Below are 18615 nucleotides of genomic sequence, written 5' to 3' on the forward strand. Positions count from 1 at the left end.
TCAGAACAAAAGCCAGGATATAATATCTAACAAACCAATGAATAAAAACAGTTTAAAACAACTGCCATCTAGGAAGACACAGTATTCTATTACAACTTTGCAGCAACAAATCTCTTTTATCATTGTTAGTGATCCCAGCAATAAATGACAACGTTCCCAGAGTCAAATTTAGTTATTCTGAGAACATTAAATTATGCTTAACCCAAAACTGCCCTACTATGTATCAGTCAGATTACTGTTTATATTTAGGAGCCATTTTGCTTTATTTAGAACACTATTTCCCCCTCCTCCTTATCCTCCTTTTTCCACTGAAATGCCAATTTTTTACTTCAACAATTGCCACTTAAAAGATAAACTGTTTGAGTAGCACAGAGAACTTTCTATAGTTAAAAATACAATCCGCGAAGGAAAAGTTACACAATGCCCTCTCACTCCAGTATGATATATCTCATGAAGCTTAAGTGTCTACTGAACAAAGCACGGATTTTGGAACAAATTTGAGCAGGAATCCATATAACTCTTAAATCTAAGAACAAAGCAAATTGTTTTAATATTTACTACACATAAATATACTTTACAAAAAGCATAAACACAAGGAAATATGCTCTGCTTGTTTTCATTTTTCCCCTCCTACTTCATACTAAGACAAAATTTGCTTTGCATAGTTGTGATTTAGCATCTTATATAGACCTAACTAACTGTGGCTAATTTCAGAATCATGAATCAAGAAATCATGGAATGCTAGTAATCGTTGAGTTATGACTACTCACTCAGTGACTGTTTAAAATCCAAGAGGATTTAAGGGGGGAGGGGGGCATTATGTGATTGTGATCTGGGTGCTCAGATATCCAGCTCATGATTACAACATCATAGCAAGCCTGGTCACATGATCATTATTTGTAACATTATCTGCCAGCTTCCCACAAGTAAGGTCAATGGGGAAACCAGCAGGGAAGGTTGCAAGTTCTCCTATAAGCTGACCCTGCTGGTTTTTCTCCCAGGGAGCTCCATTATGGAGCATGAGATCTCGAGGATCTCATATTTTATTGTACCCTACACCCCTGGCTTATCTGCCGTGGTGCTGTGGTTAGACTCACCATGGTGGTGCAGTAGTTAGAATGCAGTATTGCAGGCTAACTCTGCCCACAGCCAGGAGCTCAATCCTGGCCAGCTCAAAGTTTACTCAGCCTTCCATCCTTCTGAGGTTGATAAAATGAGGAGCCAGATTGTTGGGAGCAATATGCTGACTCTGTATAACACTTAGAGAGGGCTATAAAGTACTATGAAGTGGTATATAAATCTAAAGTGCTATTGCTATCTGCACTCTGTACAGGCCCCTGCCACCTAGCCTGCTCTCAGAACTCACTGCACATGACATCATCTCACATCACCTGCAGACTCTTTATCCTTTATAAAATAAATATCTTTATTTATCCTTCTGTTATCTTTACTCCTCCTCTTATTGGTATTATTATTATTATGATTATCATTATTCTATTACTTTGCATGTACACTTAAAGCTTCTGCACCATGAACAAATTCCCTGTGTATCTAATCACCCTTGGCCAAATAAAGTATTCAATTCAATTCCCCTCCCACTCTAAAGCACCTATGTGCACCAGCCCTTCCCCTCCCCCCGCAGCACCTAAACACACTTGTGCACTCTTTGCTTAGGACTCCTGCCTCTTCCTGCTTACTGAACTACATATTTCTGGAGTTATGGTGGTAAAATGTGATGTCACACTTTGTGGCCGCATTGCTTAATAATGTAAACCAGTATTCTAATTGCTGTCTAACCCAAGAACTACCTTTATGTACAAACAGTCTACCTCACTGTATAAGTACATGACATTCTTACTATGCCCTACAATGCACTGAGAATATTCACTCATGGTTGAGTCAACAGAAGATTTCTAAACCTGAAATTCAGAAGGAAATTAAAAGCAGAAGTTGTAGAAATACTCACTTTGTTTGATAATGTTTACTACAAAAACGCTTGGGTAATAAAACAAGGATTTTTACATTTAAGATTAATTTGCAAGGAAACATTTATTATCTCACCCTAGTAATGATATTTAAATTTGAGGATAAAGGTGTCTAGGATAATAGTTATCTATGATAGGTTACAAAAAGTTTACGCCTTAATAATTTTCACAAAGATATCCCTGGATAAAATAAAACAGGTTAAAGTAATTAATCAGATTTTCTAGGTACTATCTTATTTTATATTTTCATTAAGCCCTAATCTGATAGTGCTAACAGTACACACATGCAATTTTAAATGCCTATTCAGTGGTAAATTGTCAATCGTAAATGCAAGAGGAAAGAAACACAAAATATACTGAATAACAATCAGTACTCCAGTCTAAGTAAATGTGCAAAACCAAAATATGTTACTGCACCCCTTTATTTCCACTTACTGAAATATGAACAAAATGCAACATTTACAAGTGGCATAAAACTAGTCTTTGCTTTAAGACCTAATAAAAACAAATATTTTAAGACAAGACAGCAATGCATTAGACCACAGGGTTCCCATAATACATTTTCTTCTCAATATTTTTGTACGTATACTCTACATATAGAAACAAAAACAGGCTAATTCGAACTTAGGCTAATTATTAGGTGAGCCACTCTCTAGAAAGGTCTATTTATGAGAACTGAAGGGTGCAAGGTAATGTATTCATAAAGATTTCAAAGGAATTGGGGCAAATGTTATATAGTATCTCTTGAAAATCTATGGCTTCATTACATCTCCATATAAGATCATGTACTGTAAGGATACAATGATTTGCAGAGCAATTATATGGAACACAAAAACATGAAATGTATGATAAATTTTAATATAAATAGTAAATTATGTTACATAAGCAATGACTGATTATTTTCATATTATGTGGGCCCTTTCTCACTCTCCATGGATTCCAATTAATATCTGAATCAGAGATTGTACTAGCTTCAACTCACAGTATCTATAGCAGGGGTTCCCAACCAGGGGCGTGAGATGATATTCCGGGGGTGAAAAAACTTGGGTTTAGAAGTTTCAAAATTATAGTGTATATGCATAATTATATGCATTCAATTATTTACTTTTGTAAGGGGTGCGAGAATATATCAGAAGCGTTCTAGGGGTGCGGGATTGAGAACTCCTGATCTATAGTATAATGCTGCATATGGTTTGAGATCCAATGGGACCTTACTGCACACATTCAATTAATTCAGTATACTCACAATCAAAAGTTTAAAGAGTGTATTGAAGCAAGAAATTTGGATCCCCATTTTTAATATACTAAGTGATTCTGCTTGGCATGCACACTGATGTCTTTACAGTTTGTGATTTTTGTTCTCCAAGACACTTTAAACATTTTAAAGGATATATTATATAATTACATATAATCTTTGAAAGCGCAGGAAGAACAGAACACCTGACTTTCATGTTTATAAAGATGATTTTTATCAAAATAATTTGAAAATAATTCTATTACTGCATAAACCTGACAGATAAAAAATACATATCATTTTAATAAGAGAGAAGCAAAATTTAAAATATTGCTAACAGTAAATGAAAAAAATATCCTTTATGTTAGATAAGAATACTTTAGAATAAGAAATTAACATAAAGGAATTAACAGTGTTATTCCATATAATATTCCAGAAATTACAGTAATTTAAGTTCTTCATAAGTATGAACAAAGAATGAAGGCAGATTGTTATTTATTTGACAAGTTCTGGGTGATTTGAAGCACATTAGCAAGGATATTCAACTTCAGATAGCTTCAGATTTCATCAATAATTAAATGCTTCCAGAATCTATACAGTACTGTATGCTGCTGATAAAAATAAGAGTGTTAAAACCAGGAATGTGTGATTATGTTCAGGGTTGTCAACTCCACTCAGTTTTATAAACAGTAAATACTTACTTAAACTGTTTTTGAAATAAACTATGTGGTTTAGGATGCTTTACATTTGTTTACATATTTAACAATGTTCATAACCCATACCAATCCTAAAAAAACCTGTGTGACTATCAGCAATCAGCGCTTTAAATTGGGTCCAAAAACCTGCTGATACATTTATTAACTGTAACTTTATTAAAGGCTTTATTATTCTATGTGGCATGTTCTTTTAGCTATTAAATTTTGTACCAGTAGTAGATTCCATGTTTTCTACAATGGCAACCAGTGGTGGGTTGCTACTGGTAGTAATGGCGGCAGGAGGCTCCGCCCACCCACTCAGACATCATCACGGACGATCTGCACATGTGCAGAAGCGCGAGCGAAGTGCAAGCACTCCCGTTGCGAACTGGTAGCGAAGGTAAGTGGAACCCACCCCTGATGGCAACCCCATGTAGAACAGTATTTAATCAGAAAAAGTGGTATTGTGATCAAAGCATCCTAATCCAGATAGGGTGGTAAATGACATACTACCTCAAACTGGAGAAATGTTGACTATATGGTTGTGCTCTTAAAGTGCCATATCATGGTTTGCTTAATTAAATAGTGTATTAAATAATAAATGTTTATACCACATTTTAGTTTTATGCTGCTTGAATGGATCTTGGGATTGTAAAAAGTAAATGATTTTAGAAGCCTATCATTTTAATAAAGAACAGATTACTAAAGGCAGTACCAAAGCTTATTATATATAGAGTTGATTGCATTATAATGAAAAGTTATATTCCCAATCCTGTATATATATTTCACTTTAAACAATGTAATATGATTATACAAATTAAATCCTGGAAGTACTTCACACATAACAATGAAATGAAATTAAAATATATTTGCAGTATTTCTTATGCTAGCTTAGAAAATATTATGGTTATATACTGAATCCATTTCCTAACTACATGGTGTTACTCTCTCAACAGGGAGATTAGTTTATCCAGCCATTCATGAACATGGGCAGAAGATAGAAAAGAATTTAAAATATTGGCAGCTGCCCTAAAAGCCATAATAGTTTTGCAATACTTCTACTTCTTCTATCTCTTCTGCTTGCAACTTAATAATTTCTTTTTAAAAATTGTGTCAAGTTGATATGTTTAAGTATAACACCATTCTTCACAGAAATGGGCGTTAGTCAAAAATACACAAATCAAAGACTGTTCATCTGAAAATAGAACAGGATTTGAAAACAGGAAAAACCAAGAAAAGCGTTTCCTGTATCTTATGTAGTAACTGCCACAATCTTAAAAAGCAGCCTCTGCCCTCCAAAGTACCAACTGAAGCAATTAGGGAGTTCGGATAGCTCAAGGAGAGGAAGAAGAGTGGGGAAAAAAATAAACTCCTGTTGTGGCCAAAACAAAGCAGTGGCTGTTTTCAGCATCATCCCCGAGAGCACCCTTCTCTTTCTGAACCAAGCAGGGAAAGCCCCCGTACTCCCCCTCCATCTGTCACTGTCCTCTTAGGCAGCCCAAGGGAGCTGAATGGCATCCCTGCTTAAAAGAAGTTCGAGCTCCCTTATGCTAAACTGGACCGCCCTTGGTGGGGTCAACGCAGCAGCGCACAGAAGCCACTTGTGAAGCTTTTCCTGTTCGTGTGGCTGTCAAAAGCGACAGTGTGTAGGCGCCTCTCTCTCTCTGTTTCTTGCTCTGTGTGTGTGTGTGTGTGTGTTTCTCTCTCGCGCTCTCTCTCTCTCTGTGTTTCTCTCCTCTGTGTGTTTCTCCACTCTCTCTTTCTCTCTCCCTCCCCCGTGTTTCTCCTCTCCACTCTCCCTCTTTCTCTCTTGTGTTTCTCCACTCTCTCTCTTTCTTCCTCTCTCCCCCCTCCGTGTTTCTCCTCTCCCTCTCCCTCTTTCTCTCTGTGTTCTTCCACTCTCTCTCTTTCTCTCCCTCCCTCCCCCCGTGTTTCTCCTCTCCCCCCTCTTTCTCTCTGTGTGTTTTTCTTGTGTGCGTGTTTCTCCACTCACTCTCCCTCTTTCTGTGTGTGTCTGTGTTTCTCCACTCTTTTTCTCTCTCCCTCCCTCCCTCCCGTGTTTCTCCTCTCTCCCCTTCTCTCTCTCTCTCTGTGTGTGTTTCTCCACTCTCTCTTTCTCTCCCCCCTCCCCCCTCTGCGTGCTTCTCCTCTCTCTCTCGCTGTGTGCGTGTATGTGTGTGTATATCCGCGTATGAGAGAAAGGGATGTGCGGGGGAGAAAATGCGCGTTATCTGCCCGGGCCCTAAGAGGGGCAAAGCACCATCTACAGTAGTCCCCGCTCCTCCCTTCCTCCAGGGCATCCAAACGACGCCATGCATCCGGCGGCAGCAAATCCCCGGGTCCGTCCAAGCTGCTGCGTTTCTAGCGCCTGCGGGGCTGAGTAACTCACCGGAGAGCTCGTCCGGTTCCAGGCCAGTCTCGGTGTCCAACCCACAGATCACGAAGTAGTCGGCGAACCGGCCGGGAGCAGACGGAGAGGAGCTGCCGCCGCCCCCGTCGCTTCCTCCCCCTCCTCCGCTCATGCTGGAGAAGCCCCGGCGAGGCGGGACGGCTCAAGTCGTCCGGCCGGGAAAGAAGAGATTAGGGGACGCCGCCGCCGTGGCGCTCGCTCCGTCGGCTGTGCCTGCTTCAACGGCTCTCGCTTCTGCCGCCGGCGCCGCTGCCTCCATGACGGAGCGGCCAGGGCCGCGCGCCGGGCTCGGAAACAGGCCCGACAGACCAGCGGACAAACACGCATAACAGGACGCTCCCTCGCCGCCGCCGCCGCCGCCCCCCTCCCTCCCGCTCGCCCCCCTCCCTGCCCAGATGTTTCGAGGAGGGGGGGGTTAGGAATGGAAGCAAGAACCGCAATGCTGCACATGTGCAGTGAGCAAAAAGGATGACGTGATCCTTTGCGGGTGGATGTCTGAGGGGTGGAGCGATGTGAGAGGAGATCAAGGCCGCTCCTCTGTCGGTTCTTTCTTCGGTACCCAGAGGGTAGCTTTCCCGTCAGGAGGTGTTTCCATCTTTCTTCTGTGGAAACGTTCACTGATTACTATTTCTTTGGGCCCTGCTATTTCCTCGTCTTTTCGGTTCCCCCAGCCCCGCTTTTTTCCTTTATTGGAAGGACAGCCCCCACCTCCCTATATACCGTAATTGCATCGCTCCATTCCCCCGTCCCCCCTTTTAACTTTCCTTCCAAGTACAGGATGAGTTCCACCCAGAGTTTGATTAACTCTATTTATGGCAACCTCTCCGTGAGACATGCACACCCCCAGTTCTCTAGAGGATGACAGCTTCATCTTGAGGGCACTGTTCTACTTAAAATGATCCTACATGGACCCATCTCCTTGCCGCTTCTTACCACCTTCCTAGTTCCCACTTTAAATCATTGTCAAATTGTTATTATTGTCAGTCATTGCCCAAAGAGCTGGGAAGGTATGAGATCCTTTGCAAGAAGAGGAATAGTGAGGAGCACGGAATCCAAGAAATTCTACTGGCTAGCTTTGTATGTATGGGCTTCAACCAATGCCTGGGATACATATCACCAAGGCATTATCCCTGAAAGTGATAACATGCATACATTTATGATTCAAGAGTTGTCTCTCACTATGCCCTGAACCACTGTCTTTTAATCCTAAAAATGGAAGTGTTTTTTTTTTAATATGAATCCTCAGGGTCCATAACAAATAAATTGTTTTTTTGCAGATTTGTTACCAGTATTGCTTCTGAGTTTTGTTTCCTATATTTTAAAGAGCATCTCCCTTTTCCTTTAAATGTTTTAAAAGACAAAAAATATTTAAAAGACAAATATATTTGTTCCACAGCCCTCTTATAGGGAGATAATTGTGCTTTTTATTCCATTTTCTATCTTAATTCTATTGTGTTTTCACTCCATTCTTTGCCATGTTTTCCAAATAACCTGAAATTTGCAGAATATTTGTTTGTCTGCCTTTTATTCTTTCAGCTCTGTGATTTAGATATTTAGAATAAAATATCACCCATTGAGAGAAACATATTACTAAATTATATATTATATACTAAATTGTACTCATAACTAAACAATAATCTCATTTTACTCTGAACTGCCTTACCAAAAATGCAAGAATTTTAATATTTAAAAATTAAAAGGCTTGTTTTATGTTTCAAACATCAGTAGGCTTCTTGTTGCAGTTTAGGGTGCTGGTTATTATTTTCTCTTAGAGGTTTAAAACATAATTGTTCCACAGTTCTCTTTCAGGAAGAGGTAATTGTGCTTTTAGTTTACCTTTAAATCATTTGATTTTTACATCTATTTAACAACATTACCTGATGGGACCTGGGAAATGGGTTGAAGCATTCTCTTTTGGAACAACATCCTGCTCTGCCCCCGTTCCCCAAATATGACTGACTTCCTCAGGACATGTTCAAGAGTTTGAAAACTTGGATTTTTCTCCAGGCCTTAGGTTAGAGTGGCTGATGGGCCCTGTGTGTCTGATTGTCTTTTACTGTATTTTTCTGTGTATAAGAAAATACTTTCCTTTAAAATGTTTATCTAAAAATGGAGGGGCATCTTATACATGGGGGCCCAAGAGAACCGTTTGCCCAGGGTCAGGTTGGTCATCATGGGAGGCGTGGCCCATCCCCGTCTTCCAGCTACACATGTGGGACGAGTCTCCTGTGACGGCCAACCTGACCTGGGTGAACTGGTTGTTAAATTACGCCCCCCCTCCCCGCTATCAAAGTGGATCTTGGGAGCTGCATTGCAATGGAGAAACAGGAAATGTTTTTTCACGTTTCTGGCCATCGTGTGCAGGGAAACAAGTTTGTGGGTCTAAAAAAAAAAAGTTCAATCAATTCCTAGTTCTCGTGAAAAAAAAAATCTCGCTAAGTTGGAATTGATTGCATTTTTTTTAGTCCCACAAACTTTTGTTTCCTTGCACACAACGGCAAGAAATGTGACGGAGTTGGAAATCAGGTAGGCAAAGAAATGCTTGGAGGAAGCGAGGGCATCTGGGAGCCAGGTGCTGAAATGGGCCCGTCTCGCTCCAGCAGTTGCCAAGGCCCACCGAGGGAAGGCCAGCATCTACCGGCACTTAAACACGACAGCATTTCAGCTCTGGTTGGGAAGGGGCAGACGGCATGGGCATTGAAGGCAGGACGCCTGCTTGCTTCAGCACCCTCCTTGACCCTGTGGCGTTCCGCTGATGCTTTGGCCTTGGGCTGCTGCCTTATGCGTAGGCCCTGCCCCCAACTGAGACAGTTTTCACCTGATTTCTGAACTTTAGGTAAGAAAAGTGGGAGGGGGTGTCCTATACATGGGGGTGTCTTATAGATGGAAAAATATGGTAATTGTTTTATTATATACCACTCAAGAGTTGTTACAGTTTCTAAACTAAAAGCTTGGTGCCAAGTAATAATGAACAAAACATCTGAAAAACACTTTTAGAAGCAATGTGGACACTAAGTAAGTAGTACATAGCAAGTTGTAACTTGCTCTACATTTATTTTGCTCCAGTTCTGTATTGCTATAAGATTTATTCTTCTTCAATAGAAACTGTAGAAACTAGCTGAATTACTCTAGCAACATTCTTTACTTGCTCTAAGTATCCATAAGGTCCAGAATGAAAGAAGTCATGCAAGGAGCTGTTGGCAATTTTTCTTTAGTTTTTATTAAAATATTTTATACATGTAAGAAATATATTCAAAGAAAGAAAAATACACTGTACTAATTTATTTTCAAGAACACACTGTCTTGCTTACCAGGACAGTGGGAAGTAAAATATATACCTTCTGTTTGATGCAGAATTTTTATCTAGCAGAGATGCTCTCCCTGTTGTGTAGGCCAAGCCAGATTCCTCCACACACCAGTCCTCGTCTCCTAGGTATATGAACTGCTTTATTAAAAAAAAAAAAGGTGGAATGCCAGAGAGAATACTGGTAGAGGACAAATGGTGGAAAGTGGAAAGATTTAAATTTAACAGCCAGAGAGAAAGAGAGAAGACGAGACACTCACCTCAGTTAGAAATGAAGTTAAAGAGAGCACTAACTTCCACCACAAGCAATCTAATTTTTCTCAGTATTAATGATCATGGTGAACTCCTGGCTAGGATTGAACTGGACTGTAGTAGTAACTTCAGGACTTTGCCCATAAGGTAGAAAACACACACATACTGCTAAGGTAGGAGCCAGCATAATCTGATATTGTTAGTCACTGTGCTGAAGCAGTGTGAATAATTCATGGCCCAACTGTTTGGCCACGTCTTTGAATAAGTCTTATCTTGAGTCCGATGACCACAAAGTGTGGGAGAGAGGGTGCAGAACCTTCGGCGAAGAAAAATAGATCGTGATCATACCAGGTGTTATTGATGTCAAGGTAGACCACGTACTTCGGAAAGAAAGGTATTTCACAAGGACTATACAAGGTATAATACCAGAATTTTGAAAGCCTTGCAGAATTTCTCTATCTTCCCTCTCATGCCACTCCCCCCAAAAATCAAATCCTTTTCTTGTTCAGGGCTTACTGGTATTTATTCAACTGCCCTTGCATTCCTTCTTCAAAGTTTTTGCTGTGCTTCTCTATACTTGAGGCAGAGTGAAACCCAATCAAGTCTTGGATAACATTATGTCAAACATCAGCTCTATCATACCACTGAGGCAAGTGTCTTAAACAAACCAGGCTCCCAATATTTCAAATGTGAAAAGTGGAATTTTTTCCAGGATAGATTTTCCCAGGTGAAAACCCAAATAAATCAGATTTAATCTGAAACTCATGAGCAAATAATAATAAAAAAAGCCCAGAAAAACTCCCAATACAGATTTTTCTGAATTCAGTCTGGATGCTATTCCATCCACGAAATGACTGAAAATAGTAATGAATGTCCATTGTGAGTCTGAGTGGCTAACCAATTTATGATCATCCATCTCATAACCAAAATAAAAGCCTATCTGCCACAATGAATTTTATAGGCTCCAATTAATAATCTGACCTCCATTCCCCAGGAAGACATCTAAATCTTCAAGGATGTCTTTTCTTTCATTTGCTTAACTATAGATGTTTTACTTATATTTGCCTTGTACTATATTTTTAATTTGTAGGTAAGCTGCTATAAATCTGTATGGAGTCCAGCCATTCAGCTTTGAAATCATGACATATGGCTTGGTGCATTTAGAAAATCCAGTAATTTATTTATTTATTTATTTATTTATTGGTTCGATTTATATGCCGCCCTTTTCCGGAGACTCAGGGCGGCTTACAATGCGTTAAGCAATAGCCTTCATACTTTTGTATATACCTGCTTAGTAGGGCTTTCGCCCCCCCCCCAAGCGGTGTTCTTTTTTATACAAAGTCAGCTTATTGCCCCCACAAACCGGGTCCTCATTTTACCTACCCCGAAAGGATGGAAGGCTGACCTACAGTAATTGCAGGCAGCTGGTATTACTTAACAGTGCTTTAGTCTGCTGCGCCACCAAGGCTCTATAAGGTATATTCAACCAGCAGACCTTCATATGTTGCTGCAGTACAACTTCTAAAAAGGGAATCCATCCATCCATCGGTTTGTTGACACCAATTTGCTGGTGCTTATGTTATGAAACAGCATTCCCCTTGAGATTCAGATGACAGCAACGCTGCTACCCCTCAAGTAAATCTTAAAAGATCTGGCTTTTTTTCCCCAAGTGCTAAGGCCAGGTTATTAGCAAAGCCTGATATACATACGTATGCTTTGCTATAACATTGTTATGCTTTGTATTATAAATTGTGTTAGAGTTACAGGATTAGTAACTATATAAATTCTATGAACAAACAAATCAATATAAAAAGTCCTGCGTTTTTAATAGTTATTCCTCTGGCTATTCTAACATGAAAATAAATTGGATCTGACTAATTTAACACATATATGTTTCATGTCATTCTCTTCCACAAAGAGTAAATGCTAAAAGCAGAATGGAAATTATCACTTTCAAAGGCTAATAAAATTAAAACATCAATATTAGTCTGAAGTTATTAATATATGCTGGGATATTTATACTTTTGCAGGCTATATTTGGAAATACTATAGCCTTCTACAAGGTATTGATATATCCTTGCCCGTAGAATTTTACTCCATAGTAATCCCATCTATGAGATTATTTTGAGTAATGAAAATGTAGAAAAAACAAAACTTTGCATAATATTACCTCTGGTTTGTCCTTCTATTTTTTTTAAAAAATTTTGGCTTTTTAAGATGCAGAGTTACTGTCTTGCCCTAAAAGATGCATATCAAGTAGGAAAAAGAATTATCCTGCATCTTTATTTTCTTTTAGCTAGAAATCAATTGCTTCATACTCTCTGCAGACCACTTCATTGATATATATTTTGAAGGCTACCTAAATATTCCTAAATGTTTTTCAGATTAGTTAATAAAAATATATTCTACATGAACACTGACAAATAACGGAGTCTGAATTTATCTGATCTGGATTCAAGACCTTTTCATCTTCCCCTTTCACTTAATTCATTCATTCATCATTCTTATATATTTGCAAATATATATTTGTACCAATAAAGGAGTAGTAGGGTTGAAATGAAGAGTCCTTGGTGCTCTCTGAGCTTGGTGGTTTTCTTGCAGATGTTTCACTATCCAAAGTAGGTAACATTAGTGCTAGCAGTCCAGCCCTGATGATCTTACCTAGTTTGGGTAAGTAGACTATACAAGTTTCTAATTCGATATAAAATGGAAGAGGAAACGGTGAACGACACGATGATCAAATGGGCACAAAACTTTAACCATGTGATAGAACTAGAGAAGTGGGAGAGGATGTGGAAAACAATCATAAAACTAACAATTGCGACAGCATACAAGGAAAACCAGATGAAAAATGTTTTATAGATGGCCCCTCCCACCGCCAGAATTGCGAAAATGTTCCCTACCAACTTCCCGAAATGTTGGAAGTGCAAGACTGGCTACCGAACATACTATCATCAATGGTGGACCTGTATGTATGTATGTTTATTATATTTGTACCTGCACGATGGCACAAAAATTCTGGAAGAAAATCAAAACTTGGATAGTAGAAATAACTCAGAATCCAATAGAAAGACAACCGGAACAATTTGTTAGGAATCTCAATAGACAATTATACTAAAGAAATACAGTACCTTATATTGCATATATTGACTGCAGCACGTATTGTATACGCATAATATTGGAAGACGGAAACACTACCAACGGAAGAGGATTTAATTAAAAAAATTCTAGAATGTGCAGAATTAGATAAATTAACTAATGAAATTAAGGGGAAAGAAGAATCAAAGTATTATAAGGTGTGGAGTAGATGGTATGAATGGTTGAAACGTAAGTTCAAGTTAAATGAAGAAAGGAGGGGGAAAATGTGTATGATCTTTTGTTAGTAAAGAAGAAATGATATAAAGTAGAAAATGAACGTCAAAATAAGTTTATACTTAAATATTTGTAAATATTGATGTATAGAAAGAGCAGACCGCTGTGTATAGCTGAAAAGAAAAGTGATATTTTTCTTTTTTGTGTTATTTTTTGTTGTATGTAAATGTTTGATTTTTAATGTGTTTTTAATGTGTTTAAAATAAAAAACTTTTTAAAAATAAAAATAAAAAAGGAAAAGAAATGAAGAGTCCTTGGTGCTCTCTGAGCTTAGTTGTTTTCTTGCAGATGTTTCACTACCCAAAGTAGGTAACATTAGTGCTAGCAGTCCAGCACTGATCTTATCTTAGTTTGGATAATGAAATATCTGCAAGAAAACAACCAAACTCAGAGAGTACCAAGGACTCCTTATATTTTTTGCAATTTGATCCTCATTCATTCACTCTCTCATACTGTTCATTCATTTCTGTATTCTGTATTCAATTCAGATTCATTTCAGATTTCATCTATTCAGTCTTGACCCTTTTTGTTTTACCCATGATTTTCAGACATACAAAAATTTCAGTTATACAACAAAAATAAGCATGTGTATCTCTTATTGCATTCATCAATAAAACTTCAATTCCAAAGTTGTACATAACATTCCATAATTCAAATCTATTCACTTTATCATACATTTTTGGTAAGTCAACAACAAACAATCTCACATTATGTCTCTGAATGATCAAATTCATCAGGGACTGTAAGTTAACTATTAGATAAATTGACATTACAGAATGTTCTCGCTTTATGGGTTTGCATGACCTTTATCAGTTTTTTAGAAAGGAAAAGTGTTTTATTTCAATGTTTCAAAGTTAATTATGTTTATTATTTTTAGATCTGGCATACCAATCAGTGGGGGGTTTTCTACTGGTTTGGGCGAACCGGTAGTGGCAGTGGCGGGAGACTCCGCCCACCCACCCAGACATCATCACGGATGCTCTGTGCATGCGAAGAAATGCCGTGTGTGAGCAAAGCGAGCACGTGCGCTCCCGGTTCTGAACCAGTAGCGAACCCACTACTGATACCAATGTTTTTCACTACTGTTTCTTTTTTATATTGTTTTAAATACTGAAACAATCTTCTGCATTTACTTGACACTATCTATAGATAATCCTTGGAGTAAAACCACTCTTTCAGAAACCTTTCAAAGTTACACTGGAATTGAACAAGAGGGGCTTACAACTGGAACGAAAGTTGCAGTTGTCAGTGTCCCCCCTGTCATGTGATTGCAATTGGAGCATTTGGCAACTGGCTTGTACTCAGGACAGTTGCAGCAACCACAGTGATGCGATGGCCATTTGTGACTTTCCCTGTCAGCTTTCCACAAGCCAAGTCAATGGGGAAGCTGGCAGTATCTCCCTGCTTTTTCTCCTAAGGAGCCCTTGGGTGGCAGGGTCAATGCAAACTCTGATGGGTAGGCAGCTGCCCACCCAACCTCATGCTGGGTTGTAGCATTGCCTACTTAGCCCGTCTGCAGTCAGTCTACTGCAGCTGCCCTGTTGCCTGTTTACATTCACAGCACAGCACGCACTACCCTTGCACCAGCTGCAGCACTCACCCACACATCCAGCCATACTCACAATGTATCATCTCCCCTCCTGCTTGGCTACATTCACAACACCTCTCTTGACCCACTGGCCTGCATACAAAATGCCTTAGGAAGGACTTGTTATGACCAGGACTTGCAACTTCCTGCCAGCCTCCCCATTGACTTTGCTTATTGGAAGCCAGCCTGAAATCATCTCATGGTCATCCACTTCATCCAACAACCCAGGACCCTCACTTTATGACAGCAATGAAGATTGCCAGGGTAGCTGTCACAAAGGGATGACATGATATTGTGGTTAATGGCCTCATTGCTTAGCAATGGAAATTCTGATCCTAATTACTGTGGTTAAGCAAAGACCATTTGTATTATTTTTTGTTTGGTAGGGTATTTTTTTTAAATCACGGTTTAATTAACAATTATTATATTTTCATTGTTAACTGTTTTCTTTTAAGAAAAATAAAATTTTCTGTACTGTTCTTTATTGTCTCAAAAATCAAAATGGTTTCAGTTTCTCTCATTTAAAAATAAAGCACTTCCCCAAACTTTTGGATGGAAATAGTCTGTATTCAAACACTACATTACATATATTTGGTAAGAAGAAACTCCTGCCTTCTACGTGAAATCCCAAAACATACTCACTGTTCCACAACTTCCTGCCTTTTCAGTTTGAATAGAAAGGCCTATTTACCTTGAGTCTTTTTTTGTTTTGTTTTGTTTTGAGAGGATGGCCCCAAGTGCAAAATCTCATGCATGTGAAGGCATTCCAAAATAAACAAACATATAAAAACAATTAAAACAGCCAGTCTCACTTGCAAGAATACAACAAATTTACGAGATTGGGATGTTTGGCTATTTTTATTTTAGGATGCTCTTGAAAAATTGATGTATTGCTGCCTCTCAACATATTCAGCCCTACTTTTATACCAAGAAATAGCTCAAACGACGATACCGGTAAAGCCAACAGAATAAATCAGATAAAAATAAGACATGCAGAACAAAAATACGCAGAAGAGCCTCTTCAGATGATTTCAGTGGATACAATGAATATTCCTTTTTGTGCTTCTCTGTAATAGTATATTCAGAAAATGTGCTGCTGTCATCTTTTTACATTCAACAAGAGAATGTTAGCTGCTCAAAATCTTTACAGCAGTAAAATAGCAGAGTTTTGTTTTAATCCTTGTAGCTTTTGTGTTCCAAACTAGGCACTTTTGCTGATCTTTTGTAATGCCTGATAGGAAGACTAACTGAACAATGGAAATTCAATCCTCATTATCAATCTTCTCTGCCACAAAGAGAGATGGCTAAGAAAGGCTGTGAAAAAGAAAGCTTGCTGTGGTTATTGGGTCAATAGCTTAACTATTTTAATTGTAGTTTATTTAAAAAAAAATATTTAAAATGTACAACCCTGTATTATGAACTGCAAAGAGTTATTAAAACCCTAGAGAAACCAATTCAAGTTATACAATATCCCGAACAACAAAGCCACAATATATTATTGCCTTTATATTGGCAGAATTCATCAAGAACATTACACTTTCCCCCCAGTAAATAGGACTGTAAACATTTAACTTATTAGACTAAAATAATTCATATCAAATTCATGGCATTAATTACAGATACATTTTCAGACGTACCTGAATCAATCTCTTAAAAGATCTAAGCAGTAGAAAATTCTTCCTAATTGACATAATACTGCATGTACTGCAAAAAAAAGTTGCAGCAGTGAATTGAATAAAAGGAAACTTTATACTTGGGAAACAATTAAACACATTAATTATATTCTTATAAATTTACACATAATCCTGCAATAAAATGATTCAATACATATTATAAAAAGTGGCAGAATGCTCTTCCCACTCTTAAATTGCAAGGACTTCACTGAAAATAAGGCAGTTTTCAAGATGACCAGGGAGTGGAATTGCAGAATCCTGTATTTTTGCTGACATACATATTAATAAAAAGTCATTAAAGATTAAATAATTGCTACTTCAGGTAGTCTCAAGTAACTTCAGTCTAATAAAGCACTTTCTTATTATGTCCATTTTTTAAAAAAACAAGATAATCACTAAAATTTGAATTAAATCTGAATAAATCCCATATTCCATCCCATCAGTGAAAATCATTTCCAACTCACTTTCTGAATTATTAAATGAATAATAAAAAAAAAACTTTGCTACCATAACTCAAGGGTATTAATTTGGCCTTTTGCCTATCAGATTGCTGGTCAATCATCCTGAAAGCCTCGGGATATTTTATTCCTAAATTGTCCACATTCTCCCAGCTATTGTGCCGGAGTCAGTACAGATAGGTTTTAGTAACCCAAGTTACATAAAAAAAGTGACATGACTGTTTTTCACACGTACAACTGTTGGCGCATCCCCATGGTTACACAATCAAAATTTGAATGCTTGGCATGTATTTATGACAGTTGCAGTGTCTAGGGGTCATGTGATCACCTTGGTGACTTGGTGACAAGCAAAGTCAATGGGGTAGCCAGATTCACTTAACCATGTTACTAACTTAACGGCAATGATTCACTTAACTGTGGCAAGAAAGGTCCTAAATGCAGCAAAACTCACTTAGTAACTGCCTTGCTTAGCGATAGAAATTTTGGGCTCAATTGTGGTCAAAAGTCAAAGACTACCAGTAAACCACCACTACTAACCTGAAATTAAAGCATATAGTATTACAGCTGCACCTTCAACAAAGTAACGGAATGTCTTTGATTCAAAACTGAAAAGACACTATACATCTTAGGTGAGCTGGGAAACAAGTACAATGTCATTCAGACAGAAAAAATATACATATAGGAATGGAATAGCTACTACACAGCCCAATTAGATTATTTTTAATCATTAGATGCCATCTTGTGTTCGGTAGTTGTACGGCTTTATTGGTTAATGCTGTGATAATTTCACAATGCTGTAAACTGCCTAAGTCTTAAGAAGCAGGCGGTATAGAAATCTGGGTAATAAAATATAATTTCTTGCACATTTGGTTTGCATATTGGCCTTGTTTCAGAGGGTCAAAAAAAGTTGACAATGTTCTGATTTTGCTTGAATGATCTGTAAAACTTTATTTGACTGCATATATCTACAGTGGTCCTCATTTAATGACTGCTCATTCAGCAACCATTCAAACATACAATGGCACTGAATGAGTGATAGTAATGACTGGACCTGCCAGCGCTGTCCCCCCACATGGCTACTTAATAATGTATTGTGACCTTCCCTGTCAGCTTCCCAGAATCAAAATCAAAGGAGATGACCATACATGGTCCTCACTTAACAATGGCAACTGACACTGCTGGAACTAGTCACTAAGTGTCATGGTCATGTGTTTTTTTCAATTCATGACATCACTTAAGAGAATTTCCAGTTCCAATTAGTGTCATTAAACATGGATTAGTTGTAACAAAAATAAGTGCATGGAACAATCAGCATTAAATATGGAGCACAGGTGTCAAACTCGCTGAGTCCCATTGCCGTCACGTGATGTATCATGACATTTTTCCCCTTTGCGGAGCTGGGGCGGGCGTGGCCTGCACGTGACGCATCGAGCCCATAGACTGCCAGTTTGACACTCCTGATATAGAGGAATGGTTGAGAGGTATTATGAAGTAGAACAGTATATATTGGATCTCATAAATGGAGGAAAAATATTCCATGACAATAATAGTAATCCAGCAAAAAGTATCATGATTTTTGAGAGTAAAACCCCTAAAGAGTACTTAAAATTCAAAAGCCAATCTTCATTCCATTTTTAATATGCT

The 18615-nt window shown here is 38.3% G+C and overlaps 1 protein-coding gene across 3 annotated transcripts in view; it reads right to left on the reverse strand.

The window, feature by feature from the left end:
* Positions 1-6657, reverse strand: part of DENND5A (DENN domain containing 5A) — a 77650-nt gene extending 70993 nt beyond the window's left edge. For all 3 annotated transcript variants that reach the window (XM_070933907.1, XM_070933900.1, XM_070933916.1), the window contains exon 1: positions 6304-6657. In XM_070933907.1, coding sequence (XP_070790008.1) covers positions 6304-6436 — 133 coding nt within the window. In that variant the 5' untranslated portion in view covers positions 6437-6657. The remainder of the gene's footprint in view (positions 1-6303) is intronic.
* Positions 6658-18615: the final 11958 nt, after the last annotated feature.

This window comes from Pituophis catenifer, unplaced genomic scaffold, assembly GCF_029215685.1.
Source record: "Pituophis catenifer annectens isolate HBS135680 unplaced genomic scaffold, rPitCat1.0.hap2 SCAF_1, whole genome shotgun sequence".
NCBI lineage: Eukaryota > Metazoa > Chordata > Lepidosauria > Squamata > Colubridae > Pituophis > Pituophis catenifer.